This window comes from Aulonocara sp. 'chitande type north' Nkhata Bay, linkage group LG22 (genome assembly GCF_057382095.1).
Source record: "Aulonocara sp. 'chitande type north' Nkhata Bay isolate Kocher_YH1m ecotype deep benthic linkage group LG22, A_spYH_male_GT1.1, whole genome shotgun sequence".
Lineage (NCBI taxonomy): Eukaryota > Metazoa > Chordata > Actinopteri > Cichliformes > Cichlidae > Aulonocara > Aulonocara sp. 'chitande type north' Nkhata Bay.
Window position 1 is genome coordinate 8,948,226 of NC_141364.1, and position 24,345 is coordinate 8,972,570.

The 24,345-nt window shown below is 41.2% G+C and overlaps 2 protein-coding genes across 3 annotated transcripts; both read right to left on the reverse strand.

The window, feature by feature from the left end:
* Positions 1-579: 579 nt before the first annotated feature.
* Positions 580-17,993, reverse strand: LOC147303463 (zinc finger MYM-type protein 4-like). Of its 2 annotated transcripts, none has more exons than XM_086279139.1 (27): positions 17,783-17,993; positions 15,275-16,001; positions 14,770-14,883; positions 13,771-13,847; positions 13,469-13,621; positions 11,840-12,066; positions 11,490-11,685; positions 11,112-11,315; positions 10,565-10,724; positions 10,362-10,477; positions 10,083-10,262; positions 9,689-9,839; positions 9,426-9,598; positions 9,174-9,318; positions 7,639-7,737; positions 7,497-7,534; positions 7,108-7,252; positions 6,547-6,659; positions 5,833-6,061; positions 5,217-5,444; positions 4,951-5,060; positions 4,290-4,467; positions 4,004-4,155; positions 3,747-3,861; positions 3,406-3,654; positions 3,111-3,240; positions 580-1,799 (listed from the first exon to the last, which is right to left on the reverse strand). In XM_086279139.1, exons 1-27 carry the CDS (start codon positions 17,843-17,845, stop codon positions 1,577-1,579), a joined length of 4,695 nt encoding a protein of 1,564 aa, XP_086135265.1. In that variant the 5' UTR covers positions 17,846-17,993; the 3' UTR covers positions 580-1,576. The 2 variants fall into 2 exon arrangements, with proteins under 2 accessions (XP_086135265.1, XP_086135266.1); XM_086279140.1 differs by lacking the exon at positions 17,783-17,993 and adding an exon at positions 17,493-17,770.
* A 534-nt stretch (positions 17,994-18,527) lies between these two features.
* Positions 18,528-23,145, reverse strand: LOC147303464 (uncharacterized). The gene is made up of 2 exons (XM_086281271.1): positions 22,875-23,145; positions 18,528-19,602 (listed from the first exon to the last, which is right to left on the reverse strand). Exons 1-2 carry the CDS (start codon positions 23,114-23,116, stop codon positions 19,059-19,061), a joined length of 786 nt encoding a protein of 261 aa, XP_086137397.1. The 5' UTR covers positions 23,117-23,145; the 3' UTR covers positions 18,528-19,058.
* Between the last annotated feature and the right edge of the window lie 1,200 nt (positions 23,146-24,345).

Sequence of the window (24,345 nt, forward strand, 5' to 3'; positions counted from 1 at the left end):
GTCTCTCTGCTCGGAGACCATTTATGCATTACTTCTTTTTAGTTTAGTTCACTGGAAGTGACTTGGATAAAAAACGAAAACAGCGTGGAGACAAAAGTTAGAGAGGCGAGGCTGTTTGGACATGCGCAGAGGGAAAGCGTTACCTGGATGACGAATGCTGAACATCAAGGAAAAAAAACAGGAAGACCACAGAGGAGATTCAAGGATGTAGTGAAGGAGGACATGGAGAGTTATATTGGCAGCATTTAGTGTGATAGAGGATGGAAGGGATAGGATGAGATACTGAAAGATGATCCACTGTGGTGACCCCTTAAGGTTTCACCTTGGTTCGATTTAAGCAACAAAAGGTAGATCTTTTAGGTTCATTAAAAGATCACGGTTTGGGCTGAAATCAAATCACATTACAGATTCTGTCGAGACTAAGAGGCAGACCTCTCTCACAGGTGCAATTGTAGAGTCTCAAAAGAAAACAAGTGTTTTGAAGTTGTTTTTTTATTATTCAAAATGAACATATAATAGAAAACACTCAAGAGAACCTTGGCAGCCATACTCTAAGGGGGTTAAAATAATCTAGACATACACAAACGGACAGCTTTATTTGCTTTCATATAATACCAGAGCTCATTATGCAAAAACTCACTGCTTTAAGGTTTGTTTAGTATGAAATCCCAAAATGAGTTTAAAACTTTAGAGTTGTAGGCTTTTCTCTTCTCAGATTGCTTGAAAGTCATAATGAGGGATAGCAGCTACCTAACACTCAAATCTCTAATTTCTTAAAATGTAATTGAATCACTTCCAAAATCTTTAATCCCTTCAATCAGGCACCAATGATGATTTTTACATTGTTCGATGCTGTAATTTCTTTTCAGGTTGATAAGATCATTTAAAGTATCTGAGGATTATCTGTTAACCACAAAACACAACGTGTGAATTGTGTACATTTTCAACGTTTAGCATCACAACTTAAAAAGGAATCTGGAAGAAAAATCAATCAAATCATGATTCAGGTAAAATCTCCAGTCAGATGTTAAAACTGTGTTTTCTCAAAGTGAGATTGCAACAATTCTTGAGGTGTGCAAAAGTATTGACCCAGGAAATATTCTAACTACTGCAAACACAGACGTGTTCATTTTGGCCTCTGAGGTGTGAATGTAGTGAAACTAACAATATGCAGCTCTCTATTCGGGACCTCCATCACTCCGAGATGGAGGGCTAGCTTTAGAAAAACTTGGAAGTCCAGTGTGCACAGGAAGGTCAGGAATCATAACACATGGAAGGAGATAAAAGTAGTATTTTCCATAAGACACAACCACATAAACACAGGAGGGCAGCTGCGTGCCCTGCTGAGCAGTAAACAGTCTTTAATGCTGAGTCCAGCATCTCAGCCTCACCTCTACATAAGCGATGTGAATCGGAGGTTCTGTCCAAACGTGCGTTTGAAATGTGACTCTTTGCTGTTTCATACTGCTGTTGTGAATGTTTTTTTTTCCTGTCCGTTTATGTTCAGCGAACATTTTTGATAATATCCAAACATTTACATCACTAGCTGCAACTACGGTAAAAGGTCACTTCACGTTCACTCCGAATCCTCCTCCTCCTCGGGTATAAACGGTGGGTCATCGCTCGTCTGCTGCTTTGTGTCGAGATGCAGCTCTCTGACTGTGAGGATGCGGATGAGCATGGCCTCCATGGTGGTGTCATCCAGAGCGGTGGAGGAGAACCACAGCGGGCTGTTGGGGACACAGCAGCGCTCGGGGTGCAGGTAGAACATGTTGGTTCGCTGCTTAACCGACTCCGAGCTGGGCGGAAGAAACAGGAACAAAGATTTAGATCAATGTGCTGATAAATCAGAGTAAAATGAGGGTCGGCCAGTGGACCATCTCAATCCAGCCTTCCACATCCAAACAAGAAATAAACTTTAAAAGAATCAATGAGTGGCAGGTTTTATTAGTCTTTACTGACATTTAACACTTAACCTTTTATTAGTTGTGCAGTAGTGCAGATCAGGCAAGTGGCAAATGTCGGCTCATTTAAATGTTATGACGCTTAATATTTCAAGTGTAACTTATTATCATATTTAAATTTAAATAAAATTTAAAAGTAATATTAAAAAAAGATATTTCCTATTCCTCTAAAAGAAGGAATAACCTGCAACCTGCATATGGCCAATAAAGTATTCATTCAAATTCAAGTCATGTGATCAGTGTATTTTGCCAAATGGGAAACTGCATCTTTAAAAAACCCAACAAGCCTACTTCATGTAACACAAATGAAACAATATGATGTCACAAGTAAGAAAACTCAGAGGTTAAGTTCAAATTTAAGGAGATGAATGAGAGGAAGGTAGTTAAGTGCAGAGTCTAAACTTCTCAGGCAGATCCTTCCAGAGCTTTGGTGCCCTGAAAGTTTAGCAGAGGAATACGTCCAACCTGAGCACGAAAAATCAAGATAATGTTTGGCTGAACCTGGCATATTTTCATGATGCATTTGTGTTAGTTAAAATCCTTCTTACATAAACAAACATAAAACTGGAGCTTCTGTCGCGATGCTGAAAGTGATGTGATCTCTTCTTCTGGTTTTAGATCAAACTCTCTGGGCTTAACTGAGCCCACTGAGTGAGTTTTTATTTGTACCTTTCAAAATACTGGTTTTAGACAGTTTTGTGAGCTACTCCTGTAATATCAGGTCTCAAAATCTGACAACAAACAATATATGCGCCACAAAAGAAGCGACTGTAGCTCAGGAGCTGCATCATCCCTTTTTTTAACCAAGTAGCTGTTGCAGGCCGAGAGGCCCCTGCAAAGGTCACCAGTCCGTCGCAGCCTAACACAGATAACTAACCTCACCTACAGCTTATTTAGAAGAAGCAAACAATCAAGTTTTTGTACTCTGGAAGGAAACCTACACAGGCACAGAGAGAAAATACAAACTAGACACTGAAAGATTAAATAAATATACCTATTTAAAATAAACTGAACATAGCAGTTATGTGGGAAAGGTAATGCAAGATTATTGTGCAGCCATTTACTTCACAAAGTTCACGTGCTGAAAGCGGAGTCCAACCAGCCACAGATCCATCACGAGTGCACCAGTGGTTGTACAACACTCACCACTTTGAGAGGTAGAACTCGTAGAGTCTCACGGGACAGCGGAGAGGGTTCTCCGTGTTCTCCATCATCTCCAGGATTTCTTCTTTACTCTCCTCTTCCTTCCGCTTCTTCGCTGGGCCACCCTCTGCATCTGAAGAGGACACATACAGACAGTGTGCAAGTTTCAGGATAATTTGTACATGAAAACAGTCAGAATCTGTTTGACTGCTAATTTTAGGTGGACTGTCGACTCTTAACTGCAAAATCAACGCGTTTAGCTCTGTGTGTTTAAATCTGGCGTTCTGCACGTTGGTACCTGACTCCGCCTCGGGTCCGGACAGCGGTGGGTAGAAGCGCAGGAATGTGGTCTTGGTGTTGTTTAGATTGGTTTTTGTGCAGCGCATGACGTGTGCAAAGGACAGCTGACGGTGCTGCTCCACCTTGGTGAAGCCAAAGTACTTGCAGCAGAAGAAGAGCAGAGTGTTGAGGAGGACGATGGGGGAGTACGCCCCCAGCTGTTTACAGTCCCACAAAAACTCCTCCTCTACACGGGAGTGGATATAACCTGCGGAGGGAAAGTGACCCGCTGTAAATCTGAGCAAACAGACGTTCGTTTGTGTAACACTGACAGAGACAAAGGTGGTGTTGGAAACTCACCACTGGGTGTGATTGAAGGTTTGAAACCTCGCAGCAAGTTGGTGAACTCAATGGAAAACTTGTTATAGAAGCGATCCATGAAAATGTTCTCCACACGACCGTTTTGAAACAGATACTGCAGAGAAAGACAAAAAGTTTAGAGAACCAGGAAAGTAAAGGAAGTTTGGACTATGTTAGAAAATGGTTATAAATATGATGACATGTATATCTAAGTGTATCCATATTTACACTTAGTTTCTCTGAGAAAAATGTCTTGCCTGTTGGATGCCGAGGCAGAGGTAAAACATGGTGTCGGGCGAGTACGGCTCTCCGTTTGGTCGTTTCACCTCAGCGATGAAGCAGCAGAGGCCGTAGCTGAGCTCAGCGGTGGTGCAGCTAAGAAGATCCTCCTTCAGCTCCAGAGGACGCGCTAACATCAAGATTAAAAGCCATGTTTGTTTGTTTTTAATTATAAAGTCTTAACAGAGACAGGAAAGTCAGAGAATGCAGGAAATGCAGCCCGAAGTGCTGCAGTGTTCAAATGCATTTTATATTCAGACTTACAGCCAAAGCGTGGATTCTCCAGGTTGGGCTGAGTTTGCCTCCACTGGATCCATCGCTTCCAGGCATCAACTCCATATTCACTCTTCAGTTTTGGGATTTCTACTTCCACGGGCTTTTTGGAAGTACTCTTTGCCGAAGACGTTTCAGCAGCCTTAGACTGACGCTGTGGCTTACGACCCTGTGATAACATATAGAGGATGCATTATGGGTATATGTCTGTGAAGGTTCTCAGTCATCCAAGTCATCGTAGTCTAAGGAGCTTGCAAAGAAAAGCGTCTGGACTTCTTTAAGTTGCTTGAAGACGTTTCACCTCTCATCCGAGAAGCTTCTTCTGACCATTATGGGTATAATGGGGACATTTTAGACAACACAGACCAAAGTCATTCAAGTCTTGCAGCTCTGCAGCCTTCTTTGATAAAACCATGCTGGTTATTTTTATGTCCCCATCTAAAGGAGGGAGACATTTAAAACTTTTATTTAAATAAAGAAAAAGAAGGAAAAGGTTGAAAATCTACTATGTTATACTACTACTACTGTTTCCTGTTTTGACACATAATTATGGGTGGAGGGGTCACACGACGCCATCTTTTTGTTACATCATCTCCTTCTCTAATGTTTTGTTGCATATAAAGCCAGCTTTAGATGTGTAAGCAGCAGTTACCCTCTTCTCTCTGGCTTTCCTGTGAGCTTGTCGTCGTACTGGAGCAGCAGGCGGGGGGCTTGGGGACTTGTTGCACTGCTCTCTTTGTTTGGCCATCCTTTCCAGAGTTTCTGGCAATGACATGACATCAAACATGAGACTAAACGCGCAAAAGCCCAGAGCAGATCTTTGAAGGGGTTAAAGTAAAAATGTCCAAAGAAATGTAGATAAACTGGAGATAAACTCCCTGAACGTCCAGTATTATGGGTGTATGCCTATCATCTCACCAACAGTGAAGTCGGCTTCGATGTCCATGGGAGGCGGACCAGGAGGTGGTGCGGGCTCGGGCTCACTGGGCATGCCCACAGATACATCTAAAACTGAGTTGAACTTCTCGCTGGCGTAGGTTTTACTTGGCGACAAGGGCCCCGCGTCAGAGGAGGCATCCTCCCAGCTATTGAGGAAAGTGGCCAGTTCGTCGGTGTCCAAGTCATCACTGTAGTTACTGACATGGTCTACAAAACAACCATCACACTGTCTGTTAGTACAGCATGAATACACTGTTAATAACATCAAAACTATCTGTATGGGAATAAAATGATGCAACTTTGACAGATAACTTGGATGAAATCCTAACATGTGCACGCTGACGTTATTAAAGTTAATTAATTATGCATTTACAAAACTAAATTATAAATATGACAACATTTCTTTAGTTTTAGTCAGTTTGGTCAAATATGTCAATGCTTCCTTCAAGAGCCACTGGTGCACAAACAAAATAAAACTTAATAAACACAAAACTACAATAGCTTTAACTGTTTAACCCTGTAATATGATGGCTTGATGGCCTTGAGTACCCCCTACTTTCATCTTTTCGTGGCCTCATTAAATGTTTCGTCTCACCATCTGTGACAGGTGCTTCTTGCTTTTCAGGCGTTTTCTTCACCGCTTTTTCCTCTTTGCGCGTCTCCGGCTTGTCGTTATTCTCGTCGTCTTCGGCCACCATCTCCGCCATGAGGATGAGTTCTGCCTCGTATGGATCGGACGGGATCTTCTGTTTGATCTCCTGGATGGTTTCCACAATGCGCTCAGCACTGTCCATTGTCACAGGAAGAAACATTGGCACAGGAAGCTGAGGTAGAAAGAAAGAAGGAGCTCATGAGTGGGACCTTAGTAAGGGCAAAAACAAAGCTGAAGATTAAAGGAGTGTGTAATGTAATTTATCCATGGCGAGAGCCTATCCCAGCTGCCATAGGGCAAGAGGCAGGGTACACCGCAGACAGGTCGCCAATCATTTGAACATCCTGTCTGAATCAAAATGCTATGGGTCACGGGGTCACGCCTATGGTTCATGTGTAAATATATGCGCCCATTTGTTGAGCTACATGTTTTACTTCTTGCTGCTGTTTTTGTTACAGTGTTACAGTGCATGGTTTTGTCACAAGCATGTTAACAGATTCCCAAATAAAATCCATCTTGATCTTAAAATTCCTCATTTTAATTATTCTAAATAAACCTTAAAAAGACAAATGTAAATTCTAAGACAAAAAGTTATGGGAAAACTTTGAATTAATTAGAAATAATAAAGTTCCAAGGTGGTTGCATTGTTAGACATACAGGTAACGGCAGGCCGACAGGCTTGGGAGTGCACTGGCTGTACATGTTCATGGGTACAGGAAGGTACACCGGCACAGGAACAGGCAGGATCACCATTTTTGGGAAGATATCATCTACAGAGAGAGAAAAAAAGGGAATAGTAGTCGTGATTAGATAAGAACATGGCACAGAGTTTGCTCTTGCAGTAAGTATGTTTAAAGAGGAAGCATGTACAGTGTGCAAAGACAAACAAATACTTTACATTTAGTCTTGTCTGTAAAATCGTGAGCATACATTAGTGCTCTGCCCAGAAAGTTCAAACTTCAAAGCATCAGTTAAGCATTTGAATAAGATTCCTCTCCACAAGCATTCGCTGTCTTCATAACAACATAAGCTTAGCTGATTATGACCCTTACCCTTTAACCTGTGTTTGTGACCCGAGCGTTAAACGCTGTGAAGTGCAGCTAGCAGCAGTAATTCAGCTGTAATCAATCAGATTGAACAGCTACTTGAAGCTTTTTAAACACAGAGTAAAGCGGAGGTGTTGCCCTGACAGAGACACTGCCTGTGTGCTTCTTTTACCCGTCTGTGCCTCCACGTCGACCGTCTGCGTTTTGCAGGAGACTCCTTTGTTCTGCACCAGCGGTCTACACAGCAGAGCCTTGTTCTTCAGGATTTTAGTCGGGGGAGGAGGATGAGTCTTCACCGTTTCGGTCTGAATGCTGATCTGAAGGACAGAAAAATGACAATAACATCTCTAAAGTTACTCATCTGTAACACTACACGGGCTACTTCCTTCAAGCTAAAAGTGACTGAACTAAATGTCCCAAAGATTTCCTTTTAAAAGCAAAAGTGCGTCATTTCAACTAAGAAATATATTTTTCATAAACATAACTTACACTGAAAAAAAGGAATTGGAAAAAATACAACTGTATACAAAAAGAATACATGAATTTAAAAAATGTACTTACGTGTCCAGAGGTCTTTGACTGAGAGTTTGATGCTGTACCTGCAGAAAAAAGGCAAAATATGAAACTCGTGCAGCTACTGATGATTAACAGTACAAAATGATTTCTTTTTAATATCTTGCGTGTGTTTGTTTTTGTTTTGTACTTTGTTGGGCACTTCTATCAGAAGTGTTAGGTTTTCCTTTTGGCGTGCCAGCGAGCGAGATGACGTTGGCGATCACAGGTGTGGCCTCTCCTGTGCTGGCTGAAAGCAAAACAGCAACAAACTTAAAACGTCTCAGTAGGAAGTCGCTCCCGACTTCTTCCTAAATCCTCAGAGAGAGGCATTCTTGGTCTTACTTTGTGACCCAGTTGCAAAACATTTTTTAGTTTTTCTAGTTTAAGAATTAAGTTGTGGGGCTTTACAAATTGTGGCAGCACTCTTTAATGCATAGAACTTGCAATACCAAAGTATTGATATATGTATGTGTGGATGTACAGCTGTATACACGGGCATATATTGTCTTCCCATGACCTCATAATATTTTGTCTGTTTTGTTTGGTTTTGTTTGTCTGTTTTGTTTTTCTGCATAAAAATGTTCCTAAATAAATAAAAAGTATCAAAAAAAAAAGAATTAAGTTGTGCACGACTGGTAAACATTTAGCTTTGTTGCCTTAATAGTTAGTACCAGAAATATTCATATTTTATTAAAGAACAACAACAGTTAACAGCTGGTGTCAAACATGCAGTCCAGTGTTGCAGCAGCTCAGTTTTACAGTCTTGCATGCAATGCAAATGTTGCCATCAGATGATGAACGAAACAGTCAGTGCCATCCAACTTCACATTGACTCATTCATGGAGATTATACATTACACTGCAACAACTGTGCATGCGGTGGGCATCAAAGAAGCCGACAGTGTTGTCTCGGAGCTGTCTGCGTCCGCAACACAGTATGAATCTAGGCCTCAGTGCCTCTTTGATTTACCACATTAGCATTTCTTGATGGTCTGTCTTTACAGCAGCACAGTGGTTAAGGCTGTGGGGTCACAGTAAGAGCTCTGTGGGTTTTCTGTGAGGAATTTATATGTTCACCATGTGTCTGTGTGGATTCTCTCCAGGTGACAGTTTCTTCCCACAATCCTGAGACGTGCATGTTATGTTACATAGTAATTCTAAATTGGCCTTAGGTGTCAACATGACCACAAATGATTGCACATCTCTCTGTGCTAGCCCTTAACATCAAACTGGCCACTCAATCAAAAGAAAGTAATACTTCGCTTTACTACAGTTTTAAAGAGTGCTAAGGAAAGCTTAGCCAAACTCATCAAACCCAAACTGATTTTATCAAAAGCAGCAGCTTCAAAAGTCATTAATTAAACTTTAAACATGTCTGAATAAGCCTCACTCTATTCCAGCTGTCATAGGTTGAGGCAAATTACACCCTAGACAGCATGCCAGTCCATCACAGGGCTGACTCAGAACCTCACACTCCTGAAACCAGTTTAGATTACTCCAACACTTAAGTAAAACAGGAGGAAACACAGAGACTGGGAGAACGCACAGGTTCCACACAGAAAGCTCCGCCTAAAAAGGCCGATCAAACCGGTGAGGCAACAGTGCTAACCACTACACCATTAAAAAAAATATATAAATCAGATGAAGTTACAGATTCAAACAGGGATAAAAACACGGTATGCACCTTTCACGACTTCACCCTGCGTGGCCACTGTCTCACAGCAGAACTGCAGCAGACAGCTGAGGTCGCAGAAGTGTTTGACTTCCCCGAGCATGGGAAGGCTCTGCTTTAGCTTCCCTTTCCGCCCGCAGGTGTCGCACTTTGCAACCTGAGTGGAAAAGCAATGTGTTTACGTGGAGGAGGAGATCATGCTCACGGAGATTACCGCTTTGGTGTAAAACTATGATTTTAATATCTTTACTGCGGTTTGCTTACGTGGCAGAACAGCATGGTGTACTTGGACCTGCACTCCTCCGAGCAGAACTCCTCCGTCGAGCCTCCGTACTGCGCCGTCACCAGCTTCTTTGAAACGGAGTGGCAGTAAACACAGGAGTGACAGTGCTTCCCCCAGTTTTTACTCAAGTCGTGTCTGAACAGGAGCTTACAGCCTGGACACACAGAAATAAGTAAAATAAATACAGATTTCAGAGCAGAATCGGGTTCTTACAGCTGACGAATCGATTTCCACGACTCCTTACCGTCGCTGCAGAAGTAACAGTCTTTGTTGTTGACTCTCTTCACGTCTCTGGTGATCTTTTCGATCATACAGTACTCGCACACACTCGTCACGTTGTTGGCTTTCTTAAACTCGTGAGAACAGTCCACGCTGCACAGAAAAACCATCTTGTCCTGCACGCACACACAGAAGATACAAATCATGAGAAATGTCAGCCTGAACGGACAAGGTCTATTTTCTGTGTTCATTTTCTTGAAAGTGTTGACAAGACTTTACCCGAGAGGACCAAAAGCATTTCAGGTCCTCATCCGAAATGCCGTGACTTTCATTTAAAGCCCACAGGAACACTGTTGTGGTATTACTGATCTCTAAATGTAAAACTTTCCACTCATAATTTATTTGTTTCCATTAATTACCTTCATTTGGATGAGCTCAGGTTTAAAAGTGATGACGCGGGAGCACTGGAAGCAGTTCACTTTCTGGGACACTTTTGCCTCCTGTTGCACTGGCGTTGTACTAACGGGCTGAATTTGGGACGATCCCATGGGCAGCTTCGTAAAAACATTCACCTGCTTCTGCGACTGCTTAAATTTTTCCTAAAGCGCAGAAAAAGAAACAACAGAAGTCTGAAATACCAGCTTTCATTTTTCAAAAATCTTTCTTAGGTTTGTCTTTAAATAACTTTAAGTAAATACCTGAAAAGCCATGACACACGGGAGAGTGCAGAAATTCCTGATTGAGGTATCGGACATGGCCAGGTGGTAGGACGGTACGCTGTTTTTGCCACAGTTATCACAGTTTATCCGAGCACCTGAAACCAAATTAATCCATCATAAACAATCATTTAACAAAAACAAGTACAAGGTTTAATCTTCAATGAGAAGCTGGTATCGCGTACCTGAAGAACTAACAGTCTGGACTTTGTACGCCATCACACAGCTGCTGCTGCAGAAAAGATCCACAGAGTCATCACTGTTTTTGCTGTCCACCATTTCTGCCACAAAGCGGGCGGTGCGACACATTGTGCACGGCTGGGTCATCTTGGTTATCTTGCTTTTCTGTGAATTAATTTTAAAAAACAAATATGAGGCACGTTGCAAACAACCTCAACCGTTTTAACTCTCAGAGTAAGAAAGAGGAGGCGAGAAAGTTAACTGGCTTTGTTTCCCACATGTGCTGACACTCACTGCAGGCATGCAACTTTAAAATAGTGCTAAAAAATTTAACTCTTTCCCCTATAGAGTCGAAATCTGAAGACCCCCTCTGTTCTTTTAATGAACAGTTTAGACACCACCAATAAAGTTTGCAGGTTTTTCAAAGGGTAGCTCCACATGCAGAGACCACCCTCTGCCTTCTGAGTTACTCAAACTGGGCTTTCAAGAGTTCAAATGAAGACTAATTCAAAATAAATGTATCTGCAATGAAGCAGAGAACTGTTTCCATACCTCTTTGTATTTCCCCAAACAATCCAGGTTGCACACGGTTTTGCTGCCCTCTTCCAGCTTCAGCATGAGCGGTTTGCTGTGGCAGTACGAGCCACAGTTGGCGCAGCCCGCCATCGAAAGGTTATTTACTGTACGGAAGCGGTTAAAGCAGGCGTCACTGCACATCTTGTGGACAGCGCCGCTCAGTATCACCTCATGTTTGCTCTGCAGAGAGACGACAAAGAGCAGCACAGGTGAAGAGTGTTCACACTATCAGCATAGTTTCATATGGTGTAAATAATGCATGAGACAACGAGGACATTTTTAACACGGTTTGGATAATTCTATATTAAATAATTGAAATAATCATTAGCGGCAGTCCTGTTCTGTTCGACTTACGACACAGTATCTGGTGCACATGCTGCAGAGTGACTGTGGTACAGTCTGTAGAGCTTTCACAGCAACAGCAGTTTTCCTGAAGTTGGAGACAGTTTTCTTGTAGTTGAAGGACGTCAGGCAGATCTGGCCACAGAACTCTTTCATGAGTCCTTTGAGATCCGGAGCCAGGATGACGTCTTGAGGCCGAATTATCAACCTAAAGGAACGAGAGGAAAAGAGGCCAAGGAGAAATCCAAATTCAATCAAACTACAATGCAGTTTACTTTGAGGCGTATCATTTGGTGACATTACTTCACCCATCAAACAGTAGTAATAACAGTAGTAAGCCTACTCTCGTCTGCAGAACTCACTTTTGGCAGTTGTGGCAGATTTTAGTGGCTCCCCTGGCCTGAGACAATGAGAGGCAGGTGGTGGAGCAGAAGAGCGCTGGAGAGCCCTTCCTCTGGAAAGCCGTCTGTCCCTTCATCAGGTTCTTCTTACAGTGAGCGCAGAACATGTGCGAAGACGGCGGGCTAACGATGGGCAGCGTCTGCGTTTCAGAACTCTCAGAATACACGGATCCGATCCTCAGGTCCTCCTTTCAACATGAGAGAAACGTCAGTAACGGTTCAGGGATTCAGGCTTCATTCTCAGAAACTGGACCCAGACCAGATCCTGACTGATGATGTTATATATTATTATATTATACTAGCAGCAACAGATTTTCTCTTTGGTGTTCTCCGGGTTTCCCACAGCTGTGGAATTTTCTAGACATCAGCTAAGGAGATCCACGTGACAATGAAAATGTCCAAGCTAGTGAGATCTGACACTAAACAGTTTTAAACCTGCAAAGTCCAAATGTGACAACATGTCATGTTCTGCCACCAAACCTATCACTTACACAAGTAATCATATGTTTGCAGCTGGTTTCCTGCTGCTGTTAACTCCATGTAAGAAAGAATAATTCTCTTCTTCCTTCAATTTCCAGATTTCAGGTGTGAAAAGGTTTTAATGCTGCAAAGTAGTGAATTAACCATATTTTATGGCAATGGTGTAATACTGGTAGAAATATGTTGCTTTAGGAACTACGTGGATATTTCAGGAAGTCTAGTTTGAGGTACAGATCTGTGAGTCTGAACCTCTTCCTGCACTCTGGTTTATTACAGGAGTGGGAAACGCACTGCAGGTTTTTGATATCACCCTGAATCAAATAACTAGTTCATCACCAGGCCTCTGGACATATTGATATTGATTTAGCCATTTGAATCAGCTGTGTTGGATCAAGGACACGTCTAAAACCTGCAGGACACCGGCCCTCGAGGCCTGGAGTTCCCCACCTCTCGTCTATTAGACTCAGTGTCAGTCATGCCAAGTATACAATAGCCAGAATAAAGAACTGATGAAACGAAGAAACCAGTAATTATCCTGAAACATGCAAGTTCATGTGTGAGTCTACCTGATCTTGTCCCAGTTTTTTTTTGTCTTGGTATCATTGCTGCTCACAGACTGGCTCCATACATACAAGTTACCCCCTCCAACTATCACAAGCAAGCCAGAGGACAACCACTCTCAGTGTTCTAGGTCTAATGCAGGGTGTCCGGTCATATGGACATGCCCAAACCATCTCAAATTCTCAGATTCTGAAAGATTCTCCTCCTTCATATACGCAGGCCTGTTCTCCCTCTGTCGTTGTCGTAACTTCCACCTTTTTTTGGGACCACTCCATCATACTCCCAGCTCGTGTCAAGTGTTCTTTTGCAGCCACTTTGGACTCGTTGTTTTACACCTTTGCACTACAGACATCATGTGCCTCTTCCTTTCCAGCCTTTTTGTTCACTACATGGGTTTTGAATATCAAATATTTCATTTCAGTAACTGCTGTTCCATCTCCCAAACTTTCTGCAACTGTCTCCACACCTGATCGTTGCGTGACAGCTCTGCATACGCTTGCCAAATCTAATAGCATAACTCCACAAATCCTTAAGCAGAGTGTGTCTCACCCTTGCAGTATTAGGCTCATCTTTCACACTTGCTGTAGAGGAACTGGACATTAGAGCTTGTTCATATTCCTCATCCACCGGCTCGTCCTTCACAGTGACCAACGGAGGTGAAGGAGACAACTTGACACTTTGGGTTGAAGTGTGCAGCCTCTCCTAGAACAAGGAGTACATGTATATGCTGTTTATTTTGACGGAAAGCTTATGGCGACAGCCTAATCAATAGTTTTCAATAACCTTTCACGTATATTAATAGAGCAGGTAAGAAAAGCCTGAAACCTAAATTCTATCTTACTTCTACTTACAACGTCTAATCTCGGTATAGAAAGCTTGACGACTTTCATGCCGTTCAACATCATCGCCGGTGACGAGCTGTCTCTTCCTACAAGAACACGTGAGCAGCGTGTGAGCAAGTGTAAAAGGAAGTGAACACAAAAACATGAAGAACATGAATGAATGACAACATTCACAACTGTCACTGTGTCGGACAAAACAAAATTCATACTGAACGACGGTCTGAGTGTTAAGATATTTAAAAAAAAGATTGTGTTTTTAGTGGCTCTATGGTGTCATGGTTTAATCATTCATTTAACCAGTCAATGATCCCTCGTTTAACCCTGGGAGGAGACAAAAATACCTCCAGGGTTGCTTCAGGAAGGGAACCTGGTGTAAAACGCCTCCAAATCAAACATGCTCGTGAATAACAGAGCAGCCGAAAAGCAGCTTTATGTTGGGAGTGAGCCATTAAACTCAAAAATATTCAGCAATGTTAAATTTTATTCAGTGTTTTCTTAGTTGCACAGTTACAACCATTTTAACCAACTAAGAGCCAAAATGCTGAGATGCTTGTTTGCCTTTGACCATTTCAGAAGGGACAAATACTTCCTTTATTAGCGTGTTCCCTTTTGGCTGCATGTGTAAACATAACAGGTCAGCACACAGCAGCAGATCTGTATCACTTTATTTGATGTATATCTCTGCATTTTAATTTCTATCAATAACAAGAAAAAAAAGAAAATTGGGTTTGTTCAGTCAAATTTGAAAAGATCTTTGGACTCTAATAAAGCATAAGTATTTCACAAAGGTTCAGTCAGGATAGTCGTTTCATTTGAACCGTACCATTTTAGTCTTGTTATATACAATTTATGTGTGTGGATTTCTAGGGGTGGTTTTCTGTTTATTTATTACAAATTTAATAAATTTAACGAAAATATTAATATTAAAGTTTATTCTGCTGCCAAGATTTTCCACATAATGAGATTTTAATTTCGTACTATTTGTATTTTGGCATTAAGATCACCCACCTGTACTTCCTGTGGCCTCAGACGATGGAGACGAGCTGGACTGCATCAAGTCTGAAGTTGTGGGTTTTACATCAGCTTCCTCCGTAACAGAGTTACTGTCCTCCGTCACTGAGGCTGTGTGGGAATTTTAAAGCACAGCATTTAGTGGGATGATGAAAACTACGCCTTGTTGAGAGACTTTCTGCCATGCTGCCTTTAAAGGAGGAGTGAAAGCATTTCTAAAGCTCAGTGTGCTCTGACGTGGACTCGCAGAGGGTTGCAGGGTAACAAAGGTCAAAGGGTCTTTTTAAAGAAGCCTGTCTGCATTTAAAAGTTACAAAATGTTTGTAGTGGTCGCTTTTTAGGAAATACATTTTTGGCCTTTAGCAGATGAAGGAGTGTCAGGGTAGATGTTTTCTCATATTTGCTGATATTAAAAGTTTTATTTATTTAGATAATTTCCTACAAGATCATAAAGATTCTATTTTGCATCTACAAATGTACCAATCAAAGAGCATCTTTATACCTGTATTAGAAGCATCAGGTGAGCGGCTGCTTTCCATATCCTTCAAGCTGTTCTGTTCCTCCTCTTTCATCTGAGCTTCCTGCTCCACCTGATCCACTGTACCGATGTCCATCATCTCATCGAGTTCATCGCCCGCTGTCAAAACCTTTGGTTTACAGCAGATGGATGACTCCTGCTCTGTGCAGACTTCCTCCTTAGTGTCATTGCTTGTGTCCATGTTTTCATCAGTTTTTTTTATTTCTTTCTCCTCCTCACGATCAGGAGCTACGTCCATGCATGCATCCTCACTGACATCTGCTACTGCAGGGCTTTCCTCTTGGCTCTCATCCTTCCCTGCAAGATCTTCTGCCTTTGACTCAACCCCTTCATCAGATATCACCTCAAGACCCTCGTCACATTTCACCTCAGGAGCCTCTTTTTGGGGCTCTGTGGTGCTACCTGGCTCACCATCATTAACCGTAACGGTCTCCTCTGTCTCCTCTGCAGAAAAAGCTTGTGATGGAGATGTAGAACCAACAGAGTGGATCACCTCAGTCTCAGTTTCTTTAAGTTCTGCTTCTTCACTTTCCATGTCTTTTTCAGCAGCAGCAGCATCATCATTATCCTCTTCCCTCTCTTTGGAAAGTTCATGGGAAGATTCATGAACGTGTTCCGTTTCTCCAGCGTCCACCGATGCTGCTGCTTCTGAAACTGCCTCCACAGCCTCTCCATCGGTCCCTTCTGTTACCTATGATGGACAATAGACAGTTTACAGAACACACAAGTCTCTGCTCTGTAACTAAGCCAATCACTAATGTCCACAATGGACAAAAACAGAACAATTAGTTCTGCAATTTCTAGATTTGCACTTCTATAAAATATGATATGCAGCAACGACTGCGAATCTGAGAATTCAATTATTTTTATTGTCATTCCAACAGATGTATTTACAGGCAGTAAAAGTAAATTTTGCACTCAGGTTCTGGTTAAAAGCCAACATAAAAGAGAACAGACAAGAGCAAGATATACAGAAACAAAGAATACAAAACAACAGAGGTGTGTGATGCAAAGACCAGATGAAAGCTGACCAATAAAAACTAATTTTAGAAACCAAACATTTATATCTGCACTTCCTGCATAGCTGTGAGTATTTTATGCTGTGTCCGTTTTAGTGTTTTGAAAGGAGACTTCTTTTAAAGACCCAAACATTTCTGTCACTCCTCATGCATGGTGGGGTTTTAAAATAATTAAAACACTACAGATACAGTTAAAATCTTTACTTAGCTACGCTGACGCAACTCAACCAGATATGCTTCTTCTTTTTTTTTTAAGATATTCACTCAAGACCGAACATGACTGTGTCTAAGAGTTTCAAAACCACAGGGCTGTGAAATATGAGCTGCACAAAGCCTAAGTACGGCAGGAAACACGTCCCACCACTCTGTAGCCAAATTTAAACAAGGTGGTTGTTGTGCAGTTAATAATAAAGCTCTAAAATCAAAACCAAGTACAGAAATGTCTGCCAAACACCAGTTTAATCAAAGAAAGACTAAAAAGCTGTCTCAGACCTAAAAATATCCATCTTTGCTGATACTGAATTCTCCTGCAGACTCATAATGCCCATGATGCTTCACTCTTCAAACTAAGGTGTTTGAAACACAAGCAGAGGAAATGGTCACACCGCAGGGATGTGCATACCACATTAATATAACCTCATTTTAGGGATATAAAAGCGCTACCATAAGCTGATCTGAAGCACTAAAAACACCGTGAACTGCTTCCATGTGCAGCAGGATCAAGCTCAGCAGTGTCTGCTTCTCTGACTGCATCGTGTAATTAATTAAATAACCTTTAAAACTATCAGTAGGGCTAGTCAGTGCTCAGGTTTGGTGCAGGTTAAAGACGACCGCATTTTGCGAAGCTAAATTCTGCAGCACGGATTTGTGCAAAGTTTAGCAGCCTAAGTTTGCAATAGAGGTACCTTATCAGGGACCATTTAATTTAATAAACACGGGGTGTGTTTCACACACACACACACACACACACACACACACACACACATATATATATATATATACACACACACACACTCAGTACAGATTCAATGCAAAGGTTTAATTTCTGTTTTAGGCGTGCAGCAACACCATAACAAGTTAGCTTACTACAGCGTGGCTGCTGCACAAAGGTTTGACAAATGGCTGTAATACTCCGTTAGACTGTAGGTAATGGGTGTTATTACCTCTGTACAAGTCACTTTCTTGGAGTTAGCCATGTTTTGTTGATATATTAATTAGCAGACCTGTAAAGAGAGAACTACTAGCTCAGCCTTTGCTAAGCTAACGCTAACCTGCTTACAGATCCATGCAGCTACGACTGCGGTTAGTCTCCCTCCGTGTTTTCACCACGCAATAAATAACCTCTGCACATGTTAAATACCCGCTCTGTTTATAATTCTTTTGGATGCAGATATATGATTTTAAAAAGTGTAGTTCACCGCCGTAACAACGTGCACAGAATTACCGCGCCGACCTGCACAGGAGTCACTTGATTGGTGGTCAGACGTTCGCATCCGCTAGTTCCCGTATCGGCCATGGTGGTCCCAAATCACCAATTCTTTTAGTTTAATAATAAAATGCGACTAAGCAATGGTAAACAAACTCCAAAACAGAAAAACGTTTCAAATGCATCCCCTTGCTACAATCATATGCGTCCAGTCCAACAGGACCGTTTGTTTTCCTTCTTCTTCTTCGGTCAAGGTCTACCCCATCTTTGGGGTTGCTTTTCCGCCTCCTAGTGGCAAGAAAAATACTACAATGGTGGGAGCCAAAATAATATGTATCTCACCCAAATAGAACTGCTATTTGTATTTGTTGGTATCATAATAATAAATTGTATTTTGTACAGTGTTTCAAATGTTACACATTTAAAACGTCTTCACAGAAATAACCAAATAAACACCAAATAACATAAACGAGGCCAATGAAAGGTAAAACATTACAGTAAGTGAGAAATTTCTGAAGTAAACAACAGTTCAGGAAATTGGTTTTAACTAAGCACCAATCTTGTACGCCAGTAAAAGTAATTTTATCAATACACAACATAGTTTACATTGTTATCAGCAAATTTCTGCTGTTGACAGAAACAGGGCGTAAACACACTTTGTGCCTTCATGTGAATAAAGTAGAAACACACTAATTTGCATACACAACACACATGTTGGACTGTTAAAAAGAGCACAAAGGTTTTTATTTTAAGCTTATACAGTCTGTTTTATAGTTTTGAAAGAAATAATCTCTGACTGTATCAGCATGATCAAGATTATTTGCTATAAAACCATCAATATATATATCAGCATAACTACATTTTATTTTCTGTTAGTGGCTCATTAATCTGCAAAACCTTACTTTTTCATGCATGTTTTTTTTCTATGCTATCTTGTAAAATAAGAAGAAATGAAGAGTGTAAAAAATGTAAACATGACCAAACCTATGCTGACATTAAATCATAGAAACCTAGTTTATCTACAACTTCGTCATGCTCAGTCATGTCCAGCGCTAATGTACAGTTCAGTCTGAAGGTGTCGGAGGTCAGACCTCTCTGTCCGGTTCTTCCAAATAACAAAGGGAAAAACTGGGCACTCTTCATGTGTTATTACTATGTTGAAACCTGGACAATCTATAGATCATCCAAACAAGGTAATCTGACCTAAATCCTAAAAGCCACAGACCTTTAAATTAAAAAAAAAAAGAACTGATAATAATGCAGACAGGGCTGCCCTTGGACTACAATGGAGGAATCATTCATGTCATGTGTGGGGTGTATTTGTTTTTGGTGCTTCTTGCTGGAGCTTCAGAGAGGTTATCTTGCTGTCGAGCTCATCCATGAAGCCTTCGTCCACAGACTCCCTGTCTGCCTCCTCTCCTTCGGCCTCGCTGGGTAGAAATACGTGAATCTGTGTGCGAGCCGGACCAGCAGCCGGGCGCTGACTGCAGGTCAGAAGGCAAGGCTTCCCAACCACAGACAAAGGCTCTTCCTTATACTGGGAAGCTGAAGGCCGGAAGTCACCGTGCAGCATGTCTGAGCTCAGAGCAAGGTTGTGTGAGTGGCGTCTCACTGGTCTTGGCCTCGAGCTCGGCTGGATGGCGTGAGAGAGGTGAATAAAGGTCGGTCGACTGCAGCTCGAGACCTCCTGGTGGGGCTGGCTGGTCTTATAGGGGAACACGGAGGATGACTTGCTGAATGAAGGACGCGGTGGTGGTCGTTTCTGTAAAACACTGGGGCGACGGTTCAGAGAGAGTTCCTCGAACAGGAGGTTCTCATTTGTGGTGAAGAGGGATGGTTCACTGAAACTGGGGAACCAGACGGAGAGAAAAAAGGAAATAATTTTCAGTAATGCATATTACTAACAAGAGTAACAGTCTTCAGCCATGTTAGTGGCCCTGTGAGGGTATATTAAAAAATGAGTGACAAAATGAGACGGGCACAAAATTACGAATAAAATAATAAAACAGAGACATTAGAAACTGTTTTTAATAGGTGTGCCAATAAATCCTAAAGCCTGAACCATGAAATAATTACAGAAAAATTCAAATTTATTCTATTTTTAAAAACATTAATTCGCATATATGACTTTTAATTGATATCATATTTGCTGTATCTGGCTTTTCTTTTAAATTATTGCTTAAAAATGTACTTTGCTATTTTTTTTCAAGGTTTTTTGAGGGAAAGAAATCACACTAATGATGTAGAAGTCTCAAAAATTCACAAAAACTGTATGTATCAAATATACACTAGGAGGGAATGGCTAAAGTTCAACAGGAGAGATTTGAGAGATTTAGGAGCAAGTTTAGCAGCATTCATTACACAGGCAAAAAGATTTTACGTCTTATAGCCATTACAGCATAAACCCCTGGTTAGTGAATAGCCCCAAATCACAACAACAGTCACCTTAACGCACTTTATACTGTAAGGTACAGACTCTACAATTATACAGAAAACCCTCAACAATCAGACAACCCCTTTTTACAGGAAGAAACTTCCAGCAGAACCAGGCTCACTGATTAAGCTTGAGGATCATCTATTCAACTCATAATGGGAATCATAATTTACAAACCCCACAAAGCAGAATAAAATGATTTGCAAACCTCATAAACCCTGATTTTATTCACAATAGATTCACAATACTTAACACAGAAACTGAGACCATACATTCACCAGAAAAGGGTTTATTGGTGCCATAAATCCAATGAGCAGGTGAGTCATTTTTTGCACTTTTTGCTAAAGGGGGTGAGACCCCCTGCTGGCACGGCAAAGAAAGTGCAGGTTTCTCACAAGCTGCTTTTTTCCTTTATTTATAGTCTATATACGGACAAAACAGTGATCTCCTTACCAAAAAGAAACAAAGTCTGTATAAGTATTGATTTTCTGGGGACAATAGACTTTGTATACAGTTTGCAGCAGACATGCAAGCAAGAAAGACTTACAATGAAACAAAAACAGAAACACAATTTTAATAAGATACTAATAAAAAACAACAGGCCTGTAAAAAAAATAAAAATCAAAGAAGAAGAAATTAAATAAAAGGAAAATAAAACAAAGCATCACATAGTCAGATTTAGTGTGTAAAGCTACAGTTTTATCAGTACTTTAATGTGTTGGTGTACTAATTTCACTCAGATCAAAGTGCTGCACTGACCAACTCACTCTTTTACTTCTATTAAGGATCCTCATTACTCTACTGCTTCATTTATACACAGTAAGATGTATTCTTTCTCAGAGGGATTCAACACACACACACACACACACACACACACACACACACACACACACACACACACACACACACACACACACACACACACACACACCAGAACTTCCTCTTCATTTACTTGGTGGTTATTCAAAACCTGCTCTGCTTGGGTAAGCAGATGCCATCAAATACTCTGCTGGACAGTGAGGGAGGTGTGTTTAAGAGCCTGAAGTGTGTGTTTGTGTCTCACTCAGGTTTCGCCCTCCTCTGAGCGAAACACCACTGGGTGCTGCATCAGGCGGTAGATCGGTTTCCACGCCTGAGATTTATGGCACACTGGGCTGCGGCCCACATGAAGCCATCAAACTGGGTCGCTTCTGAGAGGAAACAATTCCGGTGTAATTCCAGTCAAGCATCCACTCCACGCTTTAACAGGCACTTTTGCTAAAGTGAATAGTGGAGATGACACACACGGTGGGATTAATCACTTTCAAAGCCACAGCTGCATGATTGGTACTGAAGGTCAGTGAGTTACCAGGACATCCTGGTATCATTTACACGACGGCTTTAGTGTTTATGTTATTAATACACCTGATGTTCCTTTTCCATAGGATTTCACCTGACTGATGGATAATAATATAACTCTGAGTATATAATGTAAATAACCGAAGCCTTCATTCTCAACCCGGGGTCCACATCTTTAGTACCACATACCATTTGTATCTTTAGATGCTGGGTATATATAAGAATCCATACATAGAAAACACATAAACCTCACAGATCCTACATTTACAGCTCCATTAGACCAGTCTTGCAGGACTCACAGTTAAAATGATCGTTATTTATCGTACACTGGGTCTCGGTGAAAACCCAAATCTCTCCTTTTTGAGATCCTTTGCTTTTCTTCTCAAACAGAAGGTTCGAACAGCAGGTGGGTAAAGCTTCTCACAGCCAGAGCTGTCCGCTTGTGATGACTACATTAGTTATATCCCTTCTCACCGACATCACAGAGAGCCAAGAGCAGGAAAAAAAAGAGTGCAACTGAGTGTTCAGAGCAGCCTGAAGCCCGAGCTTTAGGCTCACAGGGTTTCCAGCTGACCACTGAGCTTCACGTGTGCAGAAAAAAATCGTCTGGACGTGTACTTGCTTCTATCTGTTCATCGGTACAGGATGCCAACATGCAGGACCTACAGTCTGAAAAACTAATTTGTGATCTTTTAAATAATTGACTTATTTTTTTAAAGTGGCTTTTTTTGTATATTTATTTTCTATTTATTACATTTAGCATTATTGTTGTGGGACTTCTGCTGACTGTACAACAAAAATAAAGACATGCTTGATTGTACTACATATACCGACCTCATTATTTGGATATTTTCAATATGATCATCCACCACTTTAGCAGTATGCATATAATATGTGTAACAGAAAATCAGGAAAGTATAATCAGTCACTTATAATGTCAGGTAATGCTGATAACACAAATTTCAGCCAGAATTTATTTAAACAGCTCAATCTAGAAAACAACAAAGAACAACATGTTTAAGACTTCATGTTGATTTTATTCTTTTCATTCATGAGGAAAAATGTGCAATACTGCAGGCGTCACTGACACGAAACTAAAGAGAGGCTGAGATCAGAATAACTGGATACAAAATAACCGAATGACATCATTCCTCCTCCGAAAACATGATGCACACAAAAGAGATATGTAACAATCGAATTCATGTATTAATTAGTATATAGTTTTATTAATTATATGAATTAATCTCCACATTATTGTCATTTTATATTGTTTGGACTTTGACCTGTCAGAATGCAACAAGAAAGTTAAGTTATTTCTACTTCTCCTTTTGTTTCTTTACTTCTTACCTGAGACGAGCCATGCTGCTTCGCCCGCGGGGGCCTTTGGCTCCAGGTACGAGCGAGGGCAGCTTCAGGGGGGTTTTAGCTGCCCTGTTTCCCACCGCTGAAGGTGGAGGGAGGATGGAGCCGGTGAGCAGGTAGGTCTGGACCAAAGCTCCACTCCTCTGGGCGCCTCTCTGCCGCCACGATCCGCCGGCGTCCAAACCCAGGACAGCTGTCGGGGGAGCAGCTCCAGCAGTGCCGCTCATTTATCTGTGGGTGTGTTACGCCTGCAGGAGAATACACCTGAAAATATGCTCTCTAAACTAATGTAGACACTGATTTCTGCTGCAACACATGAAGACTAGTGAAAGTGATAGCATGGTCACGAGGTGGATGGCAGATATGGCTTCACCTAAAGACCTGGATCTATAGCCTGCCTGTCTACAGGCTGCGGGGGGTGGATGAGGAGGACATTGTACCACTTCTATCTGTGGGCAGCGGACCGCATCAATGATGCAGGGCCATTAATGATGCATGAATGGAGCCGGCCAGGTGGACACTACCAACTCTCCCTCGCTCCTTTTCCCTCTTCACCAGGTCGGCTTACAGTCGAGGGAGCAGGTGGTAGGTGAGGAAGTGTCCAGGAACAGGAAGCTCTTTTTGCAGAAATATATTTGTGAAACCTGTTACTTGTTCTCTATGAAGGTTTGTTAATATTTGTTCTCTTAGATTTGAAGCATGTATCCAAGAGAGAAAGTCCACGTTAATATTTTTTTTGGAAACAATATCATGTCTGTCTGAGCGTTATCCAAAAACTTTAACTCCTTCTGAGAAAACAGTTCTCCTTCACTGGCTGTTTATTTGGCTTTGTATGTCTGGTATATTTAATTAAACTTTAAGCTTCAGTAGCACAACAGCAATCTGACAGCTTACATTTCTTAGATGTTTTCATACAGAAAGCATGAGCTGCTTAGAAAATAAGCTGTGATGTAAATGAATAAACCCAAGTGAATATACAGTTAACTGGCATCATTTAATCATTGTTTACTTCATCTCACGATTTCAGCATCACAACATTTTCTGCTTTTAAGTTATTTCAGTAACTTTTATTCATTTTAATGGTTTCGAAATTTTAAAAAATGTACTCATTTATTTTTGATAACATGTGAGGTCACCAAATATATTGGACTGTAATTTTAGCAACTTCACGATTTATTTTTTTCATGTTTGTTTAACACAGTGAATTTATGCTGCAGTAGTTACGTTAAAATTTAAGTAAATCTTTAATATTTGAGACGCCGCTATCTGTTGTGTGTTGTCCTGATGCTTAAGATCACAAACTGCTGATTTGCTTGTTATTATTATATTATAACAAAAATCTAAATCGATCAATATAAACTTGAACACTTTCTCCCTAAGACAAATTACAGAATTATGTAACATGCATTTCACAAGCTTAGTTGCGAGACAAAAGGCGAGTTATTCACTGCTCACA